The 16,031-nt window shown below is 43.7% G+C and overlaps 2 protein-coding genes across 2 annotated transcripts; one reads left to right on the forward strand and one right to left on the reverse strand.

The window, feature by feature from the left end:
* Window positions 1–2,037: 2,037 nt before the first annotated feature.
* foxm1 (forkhead box M1) lies at window positions 2,038–10,789 on the reverse strand (the record flags this gene model as incomplete). Its single annotated transcript, XM_080754372.1, has 9 exons — window positions 10,653–10,789; window positions 8,909–9,260; window positions 7,863–8,008; window positions 5,086–5,277; window positions 4,696–4,824; window positions 4,408–4,461; window positions 3,546–3,591; window positions 3,079–3,260; window positions 2,038–2,928 (listed from the first exon to the last, which is right to left on the reverse strand). The coding sequence occupies exons 2-9, from the start codon at window positions 9,213–9,215 to the stop codon at window positions 2,038–2,040; spliced, it is 1,947 nt and encodes a 648-aa protein (XP_080610498.1). The 5' UTR covers window positions 9,216–9,260; window positions 10,653–10,789.
* A 212-nt stretch (window positions 10,790–11,001) lies between these two features.
* rhno1 (RAD9-HUS1-RAD1 interacting nuclear orphan 1) lies at window positions 11,002–14,145 on the forward strand. Its single transcript, XM_080754059.1, has 3 exons — window positions 11,002–11,092; window positions 11,841–12,025; window positions 12,646–14,145. The coding sequence occupies exons 2-3, from the start codon at window positions 11,861–11,863 to the stop codon at window positions 13,408–13,410; spliced, it is 930 nt and encodes a 309-aa protein (XP_080610185.1). The 5' UTR covers window positions 11,002–11,092; window positions 11,841–11,860; the 3' UTR covers window positions 13,411–14,145.
* Window positions 14,146–16,031: the final 1,886 nt, after the last annotated feature.

The following is a 16,031-nucleotide window of genomic DNA, read 5'->3' on the forward strand; positions in this document are numbered from 1 at the left end:
GCCTCTGCTTGGATTTAGCGCACATTTCATGTTCCCTCTATTGCTGGTATTCTAACTCCAAAGCTCTCTACATTACAAAGTTAAAAAGGACACATCAACAAACACAAACTGTAGGTCTACTCTACAATCTGTGTGTACTACATAGCTATATAAATATTCCTTGGTTTTACCTTGCCAACATTGACTCAGGTATTGACATGAAAACACTTTACATGCAAAATGTCCCTCACCGTATGTATAACAAGCACCGCAGTTGCTAGCGACAATTCATCAAAACTAACCTATGTATTAATACAAGTGATAACGTTGGATGGATATGGATTGTATTGCTGTTAGTAACACTATTCTTGTTTTTATTACTTTCCCATTAATTATTGCTGTCAGTTCTATAATAAACTACATTTTCACTTCCAGGAGGCTCAAAGGGATATCTCACTTCAAAAGAAATGTTGGGTCATTTTATCATCTACTCTGGCTTTTGTGAACACTCCAGACAGTTCCTCGATTCAGTATTTTTATTTTTTTTTTCTAAATTTTTATCCCACGATTTTTGTAACCCATTTTTTTCACCCGGTGCCAATTGCCTAAGCTGTGATCCTGGGCTCTACTCTCCCTCTGCCAACCTGGGGAGGGCCCAGAACTGAGCTCATGCTTCCTTCAATGCATGAGGAGTGAGCAGGCCGCTTCTTATCACCTGACAGGGGGAGCTTCCCCGGTTGGACGTAGCGCGTGGAAGGAACACGTTATTCCAACCAGTTCCATTCCCCTCCATCAGGCGCCCCGGCTGGCCAGGGGGAGGCTTTATAGAGACCAGGATTACTGCATGTTTTTGTGAGGGTATCTACCCTAGGAGACACGGGGAGAACATGCAAACTCCACACAGAAAGGCCCTTTTGCCAACCCCACCTAGGGTGTGGGCACTGATGACGCGGAGGAGGGAACACGCCCCCAGCACCCACAGTGTCCCCCGGCGGGAATCGAACCCAGGACCTTCTAGCTGTGAGGCGACAGCACTACTGACTGCGTCACCGTGCCCCTTCGATTCAGTATTTAGATATTAATTTGATCAGACACGCCCCCTTCCTATACAAACCCATTCTAACTTCAAAACTCCATTTTAACCATGATAGATTCATCGAAAACACACGTCCTTGGTTCTGGTTAATCTAACAATTACAAATAAATGAAAGTAATAAAAAATGAAAACATTAGTTATTAGGGCACTATGAGTCACCTGAACCAAGGACGGGTTTTCGATGAATCTCTTTTTTTCTCTATTTTTTTTTCATCAATTTGGGGCTTTTTGCCTTTGTTAATACAGTCGGTAGACAGGAAACAGAGATGGGGAGTGACATGCAGCAAAGGCTGTCAGGATCGGAACTCAAACCCGCGACGCGCAGTCAGGCATCAGAGCCTATGTGGTATGCGCCTGGACTGCTAGGCCAACGGTGCCGCTATCATGGTTAAAATGGAGTTCGTAGTTACAATGGGTTTGCTTTGTATAGGAATAGGAACCTAGGAAGGGGTGTCTGATAAATATACTGAATCAAGAAACTTAAACTGTCCGGGGTGTTAAAAGCCTGAGTAGACAATAAAATTACCAACATTTATTTTTGGAAATGATGTTTCACTGTAAAAGCCGTTTTGCATATGCTACTGGCAATTACCTCTACCTTCTATTTTGGAATTGTAGTGTCTCTCTGGAAGATTAGATAAAATATTTTTACATTTACATTTTTGAAAAGGTTTATTTACATTATAAAAGTGCAAATCAAACAGACAGACAAATTAAAGAAAATTGTGTACAAAGGGATACAAAGGATGGCAGAGTAGCTAGTGTAAAGAGAGGTTTTAAGAAAAGGGGAAAAATGGAGAATAGGTAGTGAAAAAGGCAACCGACGAACAAAAGCAGGAACATCCCACAAGTGTAAAGGAAGACTTGGAGATGAGAACTGAGCAGCTTGGAAATATTGCGATCGCAGGGTCCTTGTCAGAGGAAACGTTAAAGAAAGGAGACTTCCCAGTTCCCACTCCAAGCTACTTGAGCTGAGGGAAGAACTCTGACCAGCTGATGTTAGCCATGCCCAGGTCGTCGTCGTCCAGGCCGGTGAAGCTGATGTCCACCAGAATCTTACTGAGGCTGTCGTTCATGGTGTCCAGGACCAGGCCCTCGGCTAGCGAGTGGCTGGCCGCAGTGGTCGCCACGCCGCTTCCGGCCTGGAGCAGTTCCCTGGAGCAGCCTGGCGGACGCGTCGCTGGCGGCACGTTGGAGGGGTCAGACACCCTGGAGCAGCTGGAGGTGAGCAGCTCTCTGGGCGAGCTGAAGATGGGCAGCTCCTTGAAGGGAGTGCTGCTGCAGAAGCTCAAGTTGGAGTAGTCGTGGCGCTGCGGGGTGAGCGCCGGGCAGCTGGGGGTGCGAATGGGGCTGAAGTCCAGCAGGCTTCGGTTCTCCTTGCCCATGGGGGTCAGCCTCCACGACTCCGGGCTTCGCTTCTCCTTTGCCACAGGTGTCAGCCTCCACGACTCCGGTAAGGCGCTGGCGGCGGGCTTGCTCGGGGTGGAGGAGGCTGGGTGGAAGCTGCTCTTGATGGGGGTCTTGAAGGAGCACTCGGCTCTACAGGGACTGTCCACCAACTCGAAAAACTCAGTGTCCGGCAGAGCAGAGGCAGAGGCGTCCGAGGCCATGCCCGAGTCAAAGAACGTGCTGTCGGGAAAGAGGAGGACGGGCTCCTCGTGTGAAGGAAGAACCAGGCGCTGTTTCCGCCGGGACCTGCTGGCTTCTCTCCGTGGACGCGTTTGATAAGTGTCGGAGCTCAGCGACACAGATACCGGCTCCTCTTTAATCAGAGGCACAGATACTTGCTCCTCTTTGATCTCCTCCTTGATGGTTGGGTGCAGCATCACTGTGGGGGCATCGCTGTGTGTCACCTATTTAGCAACAACAACAAAAAAGAAGAAGAAAAACACTCCCCGTTAGTTCCAATTCATGCACCATCTCAGTCTTTTTACTCTGCAATTCAATTCATGCACCATCTCAGTCTTTTTACTCTGCAATTCAATCAGTGCATGGGTCTTTACCTTAGGAGCTATGCGCACTCTCTTGCCTCCTCTTGGTGTGTTGGGCTTCTGCTGCAGACGTGAGGAGGGAAACGGGGTAGAGGAAGAAGAGGAGGAAGGCACGTACACAGATGAGGTGACTGGTAGCTGGATAGGAACCAGGTAAGACTCGGTACGAGGGAGAAGAGGCTTCATCTTACGCTCTAAACATAAGGGGGAAAACATTTTTTAAGTTAGATGCCTGTCAGAATCTCAGACCATGCTGCAACACCAAGTCCACGCAGCCAATGCTCCTAATAGTTAGCCTGGGTAGATGGTAAATGTAGAGGACAATAATGATAATGATAAAATACCCCAACAACAACAGCACTATGAGGTCAAACTGACGACAGATTGGCAAATGCCGAGTATTTTGTGGAGATCATCACTTCTCTGAGGCCCTCAAAAATGAGTGCATTTGCTGAGACTTTCTGTTATATCAAACTCACCAGAGCCACTTGGTGCTTTCTTTGCTTCAGGATCCATTCTTTTATGCTGTGAATAAGTATTGAAAAATAAATACAGTATATATGTTTAGAGCCTGTGAAAGAACAGTGCAAGTTGGGGTTAACTAAATATTAGAGTTACTTTAAGACTATATACTCCTGCTAAAAAGTAAAAAGTGTGAAACATTTTGGGAGCATAAGCTTAGAACCTAAGGCCTGTCACAATTATTACACACAATTACTTGCAATTATTTTATTTTTAGAATGAGAATCGTTTCCATTCATCTTTCTTCTGGCAGGAAGATAATACTGTTCATAGTACATCATCATTAGTGGAAATAGCAGATCTTCAAGGCACAATGTGTCTCGTGAGCTTGTAGATGGACGATTTCTAGTATTTTTCTTTTTAAATTATAAAAGGATTAAATGTGGCCCAGTTTGTCCATAGTACAGTATTTATTTTGGTTATTGGTACCAGTCGGCATGTTATTTGTCAAATCTGCTGTGTGCAGTTTTGTTTACAAAACATGTACTGGTATGTGTTCCACTGTTCAATGGCAAAAACACAATTTAGAAAATCAGTTATTTGTATTACAATTAATGATTAACAACAGGATTGTGACAGCCCTAAGTCAGAACTGTGAAAATAAATGGAAATAGTGGGTAGCACAGCATGAACTGATATTTCAAATGCATTACGCATCAATGGCAAGAATATGGCCTCTATAGAGATGCAACCATTCACCACATTTCATCTGTCCCTGCAATAACGCTGTATAAAAGAGGGTCTTCTGAGTTCTGAGGTTCTTGTTCTGCTTCTTTTCTTTCCTTCCTCACCACAGACGATAAGAAGAAATTGTCTTACTTGATTAGCGAATAACATCAATGGTACTGGAACTGAAGTTGGGTCACAACCCGGCTGTGAGGTAGAAGAGGGAAGAAAATAATTGTCACAAAGATAGGAAAAACTAAAAAAGTACTGTTTCCTGTATATCAATCTTGATCTAAAGAAGCTTAGCTTACCAAAGGGTGTAACAATAAGGACACGACAAAGTGGGAGTATATTAATTTGTCAGAATGTGATGATATGTGCTGAATTCAGAAATACTGTCACATCTAGACAGGATCAAAAAATAACTGCTGTTGTGCCCACCTGGTACACCTGGTCCAGGGTGAGGCATCGGTTGGCTTCAGGACGGATGTGCCAGTAAGATATCTTGCCATCTGGTGATGTCTCACGAGTGAACATGTCATGCAGAGAGAGGTTGTGGCGGACTGAATTCTGTCAGTGAAAGAAACAAGGAAATTGCTAATGAGCCAACTGCATGTTTTTGTGAGGGTGGTTCAGTGGTGTGATATGGATTTTTGAAGTGGTGGCCCTCTAAATGCATGACGTCACATGCGTGCGTGCAGCTTGATAAGTCTGGGCTCACCGAGCCTAACCGAGCCTGCGGCATCTCACCCTTGGGGTGGTTCTAAAGTCATGGCCAATGAAGAGATATGGTGCCGATTACAAACTGATTCTTTCCCAGAAATTAACTACCTTCCAGCCAGGCTTGGCCACATCTCGGAAGTAAGGGAAGCGGTCCTCAATCCAGGTGTAGATCTCTTTCAGTGTCATTCTCCTGTCTGCCCTGCTGTTGATGGCGAACTGGATCATGGTCATGAAGGAGTATGGTGGCCTCTCTGCCTCAAGGTTTCTAAGGACAGGGGCATCCGCATCCACCGGTGTACTCTGTGAATGTGAAAGAAAAAAGTGTAAATGGATTATTATGTTCAGGGGGGGGGGGAAGTGGGACTGAGTTACTAGGGCCCAAGGTGGAGGGGCCTTAATTATTTTATACTTTAGCTATTGAAAAATAGTAGATATACAAGCTCACAGCACTGTGCCGCGCAGTGAGCTCGTAAATCTGCTATTTTTCAATAGTTAAATCACAAAATAATGCGTAATAATGCTTTCCCAGTCTAAATGGGTTAATCCCCCTCCCCTATGAAGAACATTCATGGGGGACCACAGTGAATCCTTGTACCCACTACCCAGGGCCCGAATTTGGTGCGACACCCCTGATTATGTTGCAAACTTATACGGATGTATACACAAATACTGTATAACACTGATGTGTGGCTCTGACACTACAATTCACTGAATGCAGTGAAGTATTTGGACAATAAGCATAAAGAAAAAGTCTGCACACTGCCATTCACTACCACTCTGCATTGCAAATTCACATTTTGCTCATGTCTGAATCTTTATCAGGAAAGATTGATCCTTGCTTGTGTAGCACCCCACAGTTAGTATCAGCCATGAACCAGCGACAACAGCCCTGCTAATCAGGCTCAGCCCTATTAGCACGACTGGTTGTGCGTTGGACTGGCGAGTGGGAGTCCCGGGTTCAATCCCCGCTTCCGCGTATCACTACACTTGCAATAAACAGTGGGAGTAAATAGCAGTGTGCAGAATTGATTGTTTTCTTTATGCTGATTTTTCATTTTTCCTGCACCTGGTTACTAACGTGGATATACTGTAGTGTACATGAATGAATGTCTCATGGGTGAATGATTTGGACAATGACACTACTATGTAGTTCAGTGTACGTGTAGTTTGGGTGGAACACAAACACACACCAATGTATAAACATGTATAATACATTTTGTTGGTACAGTATGTGATGGCTGTAGTACTGTTGTGTTGTGTTGTGTGCGACTATGGGTCATTGTTTCCAGGTCTTAACTTTCCTTTGTCTGTTCCTCAGGTATCGAGTCAGGTAATGCTAGTCATAAATCTACATCTCACTGATATTCTGTTGCCGTTTCAAGATTATACAGTATTCATTTAGCATTTTAGTTGCATCTCTTCTGAATTGCTCTTCAATGTCCTAACGCTGGTAAGAGAAGAAGGCTTGGGACTCATCTGTAGACAATCTCAAAATGATTACTTCATTCAGAATAGTTTGGATGACGTACCAAAAGCAGCATCACAAGTTTAATTTTGTGGAGAGAGGGCGAGATCATTTAGCGACCTACAACCGGGTCGCGACGTGGTCGGTAGTTTTCAGCGACCGGGTCGCAAAATCGAGCGACCGGGTCGCTAAATGGAGCGACCGGGTCGCTAAATCACCGACCGCGGCACTAAAGCGAGCGACCGGGTCGCTAAATGGAGCGACCGGGTCGCTAAATCACCGACCGCGGCACTAAAGCGAGCGACCGGGTCGCTAAATCGACCGACTGGGACGCTAATTCCATCGACCGGGACGCTAATTCCACCGACTGGGACGCTAATCCAGCGACCGGGTAGGTAAATCCACCGACCGGTGGTCGCTTCCACCGACCTACTAACCCTAACCCTAAACCTAACCTCAGTAACCTTACCTCAGTTAGGCTAACCTGCCACGCAACCTCCCGACCGTTACCTCAGTTAGGCTAACCTGCCACGCAACCTCCCGACCGGGTCGCTAAATCACCGACCGCGTCGCTAAATCACCGGCCGCGTCGCTAAAGCGAGCGACCGGGTCGCTAAATCGACCGACTGGGGCGCAAAATCTTCCGACCGGGTCGCTAAATCTACCGACCTAAAACTGCAGGCAGGTCGGTAGATTTAGCGACCGGGTCGGTCGATTTAGCGGCGCGGTCGGTGATTTAGCGACCCGGTCGCTCGATTTAGCGACCCGGTCGCTGAAAACTACCGACCACGTCGCGACCCGGTTGTAGGTCGCTAAATGATCTCGCTCCTACTGATTTTGTGGCAAGTTGGCAACTATATGTCACTTCTAATCTAAAGTAGTATGTAACAAGAGTATGGGATAGGGCTGTCACGATTATGCCATTTTACATGACGAGTAATTGTCACTCAAATAATTGCGATTAACGATTTAATTGTGTTTTTGTCGTTGACAATTACATTTCTGTTTGGCTTTTAGGCTTTGAAGTTGCACATGGTAGATGTGACACATAACCTAAACATAAAATGAAATTACTGACATATTTGACAACTTTATACTTAGTAACATTGATAGTGGAAATAGCCGATCTACAAGCTCACAACGGGTGGCGATCATGCGACACGTTGTGAGCTTGTATATCTGCTATTACCACTATTATATTTTTTTTGTTGGCAAATCTATGAACATTTTTCAACAAAAACGATTATGACGATTTATGTGAAATAATTGCGATTAGACGATTATGTAATAATTGTGACAGGCCTAGCTGTTATTAATCACACAAGGTCATGGGTGCTATTCTACTGAGCCAAGCTGGATAAGCGGGTGATTTGGGAACATTCTGGGATGCTGAGGGAGGTGACAAATAGAAACAGCTGACCTGGGAAGTCTGTAGGCAGGGACTGTGGTTGTTCTCCTTGTTGGCAAGTTCAGAATCAGAACTATGACCATCCATGTTCACTGTCCCGAGCCAATGCATGTTGGTAAGGCTGTCATCTAGAGGTCTGCAATCAAGCTCTTTATTCACTAGAAAAAGAGAAGTAGAATAAATAAAAGAAAGAATGGAAGTCTAAAAAATATGTGAATACCTACAGTGGTTTTTTTTTGTTTGTTTTTTAAACAATCAATAAAATAACAATTACTCTAAGGCCCCAATTACAATGGCAGCCAAATCCAGCCTGAATCAGATCTGTGCCACATTCAGATTGGAATTCGATTGGTTTAAATGGTCACATTATTTTATACTTTAGCTCAGTGTTTCTCAACCACTGTGCCTGGGGACCTTTGGTGTGCCCCTGAGAAGGGTCAAATGTGCCCCTTGAAACTGCTTGAAAGCTTGTATTGTATTCATCATTTTAAAAATGATTTAAACTAGTGAAAACAGCCGATCTACAAGCACACGCTTGTAGATCGGCTGTTTTTGCTACTATTGTGCGCCAGCCTTGTATGACGAAGCAGGGCTTCTTACTTGGCGAAGAAACGTACAAATTTGAAACTTGCGGATACAAGGTTTCTTCCCGACAGTGACAATATTTACACCCCAGTATTATGTTGGTGTGCCCATGGATTCTTGGGTCATGAAAAGTGTGCCCATGCAGATAAAAGGTTTAGAAAAGTCGTGAAAATGTCTTCAAATCTTTGAATATATCTATTTGTTCACATGGAACAAATCAGACTCCAATCTGGATGTGACACAGATCTGATTCAGGTTGGATTTGACTGCCAGTGCTAATGGGGCCTAATAGAATTTGCCAAAAAAAAAAAAAATCATTTCCATACACAGTTTGTTTCCAGTTCCACTGATAGGTTGAATGTCCTGTGGTGTGTGCATAGGCGCCGTTTTGGCAGGCTGGCCCACACATTGTTTTTCGTCAAAGTCTCCTTCTTTAAAGCTCTGCTGGCTAAAAGATCCATTCCCCAGAGTACCACCGCCGCCACTCAACAGGATGAACTTATTGGGTCCACCACGTGGGCCACATTCTTTCCCCCTGGCAGTGAGGGCCCCGATGACACTCTGCAGGTCTGCTGTTTGAGGGATGACGACCACTTGCACATCAGGCATGGTGGGGTGGTCCGTGATGCTGATGCCATCTGGGATGAAGTGGCGCGTTGTCGGTCCCTCAGCTTCACCACGTAAAGAAGCGGACGACGGCTGGTCATCCTGCTGGTCATCCTGCTGGAAAGGCAGTTTCCTCCTTTTAAGGATCAGGGGCCTCCTTGGGCTGCGTCTCATTCTGCTCCAATCACAGAAACTGCCCTCTTTGTGATCACTGGTTATCTGCACAAAACAACACAAATTGCCGTATTTAAGAATTATTGAATGCTTTAACCAGTGAAAAATAGCAGATATACAAGCACCGAGTGCCGCGCTGCGAGCTTGTAGATCTGCTATTTTTGAAAAAGTCGCGAAAATGTGTGCAAATCTTTAAATATGTATTTACAAAGCGAACGTTTGTATCTCAAATTTTGCTTCTGTGGGTGGTCCCTGGAACTAAATATTATGAGATGCGGGTCCGTGGCCAAAAAAAATATCATTTTGGGGTTCCTTCACATGAAAAGGTTTGAGAACCACTGACATAGAAGTCTCTCAAGAACAGACTAACTGAGCTCCAGTTAATTGCTTTACAACAAAGCAGTTACAGGTGAAATTGCAATTGTTACAACTTACATACACGAGTACACGACTTGACAGGTATAGTTAAGCTGGGCTAATAGGACGAATGAGTTAGCAAATATTTCTAACCAGTGGTGTAAAGTAACTAAGCACATTTACTTAACTACAGAACAATTTGTACTTTACTTGAGTATTTCACATTTCCAATACTTACTTACTACACAACACCTCGGATCTAAACATTGTACTTTTACTCCACTACATTTATTTCAAAACGTTAATTACTAGTTACTAACTCAGCTAACACGTTAGCCCACCCTGTCTAACAGCAGCCAGAAAGATCGCTTCTTTACAATTAGTTTTAGACATAACTAACTCGCCATTATTAACGTTACGACTCAGACGATCTGGATGCATCTGAAGTTGGTTATTGAAACGATGGTGTTTCTACAATCTTCTAGATTAGCACACTCCCATGTTGTTCACATAAAATCATGTCCCTCGATCGGCATTAGATGATTAGATTAGCATGTAGCTAACCAATGGCTCTGGTCATGGTAGGCCAGCCCAAGCTGCTCAGCCTCTCGTCTGTAGTCAAAATAAAAAAGACACTTTCGCTACTCACCAAAACAAAGACCGTTCTAAGATTTGGTGGGAACACTCGGAGCCCCCCACCTCACGTCTAAAATACACTTTTTAGCCAGAAAAGAACATATTTCACTTGAAGTTTTAGCTACTCCACAGCGCCCTCTACAGATCTTGTCAATAGAAAATTCCATTGACCAGATTTTGCCTCCCAGTGGAATATTTTCTGTTTTGGCTAAACATTTTATTTTAGACGTGAGGTGGGGGGCTCAGAGTGTTCCCACTAAGGGAAGTAGGCTTTCAACTCCCTAAATTCGTCTTTGTCTTGGTGAGTAGCGAAACCGTATTTTCAATATTTACTACAGACGACAAGGTGCGCAGCCTCTCCTGCGGCGCAATGGCGCATCGGTGCTAGCTCTGGCTGTGTGGAAGCTAAGCTAGCTAAAAGAACAAAACAATAGACAAACAAACCTTCACAAGAAATCCATGGTTCGAGCGGTTCCGAATTCCGATCGGCTCTTATTGTACCCACTCTCACACCAACCGCTGCGTTTACATGCGATCACAAATGCTGCTCATATTTACTGCTGCTCACATGTATTGTGATCGTCATAATGCACTGTTATATCATCTTTTACTTGATCGACTCGACTGAGGAAAAAGGTTTTTGAATTTTGGCGCTGTGGGCGTCACTGTGACCACGTGATAGGAAGATCATCCAGTGGCAGCTGGACAAAGATGTCAGCGTCAGAACCACCGAACCAATCAGAGTCTACAGTAGTTGAAAACCAGGAAGCGAATGCAACAGCAACAAATGCAGAGAACACACAAAATACACAGATCGACAACAATGTATGTAGCAGTGGTTTGTTTATATTATAAATCTGGTTGGGGTAGACAGACACATCACGGTGAGTACACTATTGCACGAAATAAATGTTTTTATTTGCATGAGGAAATTAGTATTTGAAAGAAATAGACTTTGTAGTAACCATGCGAAACATGGCGGTCGTCACGAACGTTATGGTTCGACCTCAACCTGAACCTGGTGCGGTGCAGTAGCCAATTTGCCACGTACGTCTACACAACAGTTCAGATTTAAAAAATAAAGTGTTCACTGAAGGCTCAGGGATGTCACAATATGGTACGCTCAAGCAGAATTACCCGTATCTTCCGTATTTTAATAAGAAGCATTTTAATCCAATCGTCATTTTCTCGGATTTTTCTCAATATACTTTCAACTACACGACCCTATTGGTTGGGAGGTGTACTGCACTCTGATACATAAAAAAATCTATTTTACTTTAGAAAATGAGGACCGATTATCGGATTAAAATGCGTCTTATTAAACAATACGGAAGATACGGGTAATTCTGCTTAAGCGTACCATATTGTGACATCTGTGAGCCTTCAGTAAGCACTTTATTTTTTAAACTGAACGTTTGTGTAGACGTACGTGGCAAATTGGCTAAACTGCTCAACACCAGGTTGAGGTGGACCCATAACTGTCAGATCAGGGCTGACTGCTAACTGGTAACTGACTGCAATGCCCGGCCGCCCGTAGGCCACTGCTTTTACTAATATTATGGACAATGTTGGCAGAGATTATTGTCAGTGGCATGTAACCTGTAAAGTATGTTTCTTATCTTACTTTCCCAGGTCGGCAGTCATGATTTCTGATGCCCCGTAAAGCCCGCAAGACACAGAAGCCTGCTCTGCTGTTCGTGGAGCCACCACGGGGTGGCGCCAGAAACCTAAATGAGCCTGAAGTGCGAGCTGCTCTCTATCCCAAGTCATTTATCACAGAGGGGCAATCGCATGGCAGTTCAACTCTTACCTCGTGGGTAAGAGTAAGACCTTTACCATTCATCATTTAAGCTAGCAAAAATATTGATCAGCTCAACACTCACCACCTAAACTCACGTCACACCAGTCTGTTTACAACAGGCTGTTTGATTAAGCGAAAACCACAAGCAGAAGAAGCGGCGTCGCTTTGATTTGGTTCCTCCCATTTGTTTCCCCAATCCATATTAAAATGCTATCCTAGTGTAGTCTTGCCAGTCGCTACGAGTTGGACTAAAAGATGCATTTACCAAACACATTTTTCAAAAGCAAAACTACTCCGCATCAAGGGGTTTATTATTAGGTTGGCCCTAAAAGTATGTCCTTGAGCACAGGGGAATTATTTTGGGTTAAAACTGAATCCGGTTTGATCTTTCCGGCCAAATTGTAGTCCTTGAGTACTACAACATGACGTAGAGTGTCCGCTCCCGACCGGATAAAACCCAGAAATGTGAAGGGATCCCAGACTACTCACCACCTAATGCAGTGTTTTTCAAAACTTTTCATACCAAGGTCCATTATTTATTCGGTATTTGAGTCACAGACCACCATTTATACCTAGTCTTGTTATGATACAGCACATACCAGCTCATTTAATTGACTGTGTTGTTTCTCCTTAAAGGTGAGCCCACAGTTTGACACAGTCCATTTAGCCGCCCCCCCAGCGAGACGAGGCCGGAGGCAGTGCCATTCCGTCACAGGCGTCACCGATAGATCTACTCAGCTGACCAGGAGGAAAAAGAGCGTCTGCAAGTACCCCTCCTTATCGTATAAGAGGACAGAAGACCAGTCTCATCATCAGCCAGACCGTGCCCGTGAGAAGAAAGCTACGGTATCTCCTGTTGCGTCAATCCCGGAACATCAGCAACAGGGATCTCGTCAAGGCAGCAGGACAGCCTCTTGTCACAGTGCACAACACACAGAAACCCCAAAGAGAAGTTGCTCCACACTTAGGAAGAGGAACGCGGAGGTCCCGGGGTTATGTGACGGCGCTTCATGCTCTAGCAGGCGTGCGGAGCAGCGTGGCGCTCCATCCGTCCATTCAACAGGGAAACGCCAAATCCCAGCATTCAGTGCTTCACCACCCCCTGCCGCAGACTCTCGCACACCCGACGTGAGTGGTATCTTATCACCACCGGATGTGGACACTCCAGAGGTATTGCACGAAGAGCGCAGTAGTAGCCCCTCCTCAGCATTTTTACACATACTATTTTCCTCATCAGAGCTCTCCCCATCGACATATAATCAGCCACGTGACATTCTGGTGGCAGACACCCCAGAGAGGGACTATGGGCTGAAGGTGACATGGAGAAGGAGGAGAGAGATAATGATGACATTAAAGCAGAGGGGCAGTCTCTCTGATGTGGACGTACTGATTGACTGTTGATGTGCAGTAATGAAGAACCAGTAAGAAAAAAATGGGACCAGACAGCAGTTGTACAACCTCATCATTCATTACACCAACAGTGTCTGTATCACAATACATTGTTGTACATGTTGTGCTTTGCTCTGAAGAGCTAACCCGACTGCTAGGACAACCAGTTCAGTACAGTCAACTAAATCTATTTGTCATGATGATGATGGTTGTCAGGGCTTTATTTTCTACCTTCAACTATGGCTAGAATGACCAGACATCCCGGCTTGGCCGGGATTGTCCCGTTTTCAAGCTTAGTGCCCCGAGTCCTGAACAAATACTTGTATCATTCTCTAAAACACTATTATCAGTAACATGTCCTGGTTTTCAAAAATCACTACGAAATTGTCCATTTTTTTGCCAGAATTACATTAATAATAGTATTTTCAGTGGTTGCATATACGCACGCGTATATCATGTAAACATGCTCACCCAGTCAGAGAAAAAATTAATTGTGTATCTGAATTCAACGCTGAGGCTGATCTTTGACCAGATTGTATTCTGTTTTGGGGACAGTCAGCAACATTCCAGGGGGAAAAAAAGCTGTCTAGATGTACCGATATCACAGTCACAAAACTATAAAATGCAATAGAGTTTGGTTTATGTTCATAATTGGAGACCCCGGCCCTAAATAAAGTCTTGGTTTACAAATTATGTCATTCTAATGCAACTGTAAATGCATGTCTATTGTGTCCAATGCTCTGTGGAAAATAACAAAATTATAGATTTTTTTATTCTCAAGTATTGCACAAAAGACATAAAATTAAAAAAAGAAAATGTGTTGTGAAATGACCCTTGCTGACAGTTTGTTATTACTTTGGATTAGCATATTTCCATGTAAAGTTTAGAGTCAGGCCATCTGCAATAAACACTTCTGTTTAAACAAGCATTTGCCAGAATGTCCTTGATTTTATCTGCTTTGTGTGTAACACACGTCTGCTGTTTTTGTTCCTGTGTTCCCGTTAATTTTAATTATTTGGACTGCTGTGTTTTCATCCCTTTATTGCAGTGGTTCTGAAAGTGGATTCCAGGGACCCTGTGGGTTCCTTTATGGCCCATAATTTAATTATGGGGGTCCATTGAACCATACAAGTCAAGTCTGTAACTCTAACAGCATACAAATGGAACCAAATGGACCCGTTCCTAACGTATGCTGTCAGAGTTAAGGGAAAACCTTTAAATTTGAATGTTTGAGAAACACTGCTTTTATTGTAGTCTGTATGCATTGAGTTATCTCTTTCTGTGATAAGTGCGCCGTGTCCCCGGCCAGCCAATCACAAGTCTCCTAAAAATGTACGAACGACCAATAGCCGCGCGTGTTGCAAGCGTGTTCGGTAACTAAGGAGCGTAGCTTGGTGTCTCCACTCTCCACGGCGGTAGACTGCAGAGGGATCCTCCATAGCAACCGTGGATAAAACATGAGTTACTACAGCATAAGGTGAGCAAAAAACGCACGGATCGCGATCAGAACGTAATAGGAATTATTCTTAAGCAAGTAGCAAATAGTCTTGAGTGAGGAGATGACACGCGTGGGTGTTTTATAGAGAAATACACGACTTCTTTCCACCCCTCCAACCTAAATAACTGTTGCATGTAGTGTAGCCTAGTGTAGATGTCGGGATGGGCTAGCTAACGTTAGCTTCTTTTTTAACTAACGTTACGCTACCTGGATGCTTTAAACCTCGCATCGACGAACAGCACCCGAGGGCGATTTAAAGCGAACGTTCTAATCTAAAGGCGACTCGTCTTGCTCGTTTATCATGATCAAAACGAGCGTATATGTAGCAACCATCACTAGTAGACCTATCTATGTTAACATGGTGGTGGGGAAAAGTACTCAGTTTCTTTACTTACGTAAAAGTATCCATACTGCAATGTAGAAATATTTATTAGAAGTTTGCATAGGAAGTGAAGTGGTACAGTTTAAAACTTCTCTTTAACTCATATAACATTGAATGACACACAGAACACAGTACTGTGCAGTAGTATATCAGAAAAAAACCAAACAAAAAAAACAGTTGTAAACAACAACAACAAAAAACAACAACAATGCAAAATAAAAGGGTCAGGCGGTTAAGTTATAGCCAAGGCTTTTTATTGTTACCAGTTTCGATTGGCAGCCGTGTACAAGTAATAGTAGTTCCGAAATGTAGATTACTTGAGTAAAAGTACAAAGGTATTGGCATCAAAATGTACTTGGAAGTACCAAAAGTAAAAGTGCTCATTTACGCAGAATGTCCCATTTCACAAGTTTTCGAATGAAATATTGTAGGCCTATAAAATGTACAAAACTCTTTTGAAAATAGCAGATCTCACAACATTGTGGGCTTGTAGATTGGCTATTTTCAAATTCAAATGGCCAAAAATGTATATAGGGCTGAAGTGGTTAATTTATGTTTTGTAATAATCAAAAGTAACTAGTAACAAAAGTTGTCTAATAATTGTAGTGCAATGAAAGTACAATTTGCCTGTAGTAGAAGACGTATTGGAAATACTCCAGTAAATGTACTTAGTTACATCTCCGTCTGTTTGGTTTCTTGTGGCACATGAGCCAGGCAATTTTGTGTTTTGCTCCAGATGTTTTGTGTGTGTGT

The sequence above is a fragment of the Nannobrachium achirus genome (genome assembly GCF_963921795.1).
Source record: "Nannobrachium achirus genome assembly, chromosome: 23".
Classification (NCBI taxonomy): Eukaryota; Metazoa; Chordata; class Actinopteri; order Myctophiformes; family Myctophidae; genus Nannobrachium; species Nannobrachium achirus.

Coding starts and splice junctions, on each gene's coding strand:
- rhno1 (XM_080754059.1), top strand. CDS start 11,861: ATGCCCCGTAAAGCCCGCAAGACACAGAAGCCTGCTCTGCTGTTCGTG. Junction 12,026..12,645: donor GTTCAACTCTTACCTCGTGG/GTAAGAGTAAGA, acceptor TTCTCCTTAAAG/GTGAGCCCACAGTTTGACAC.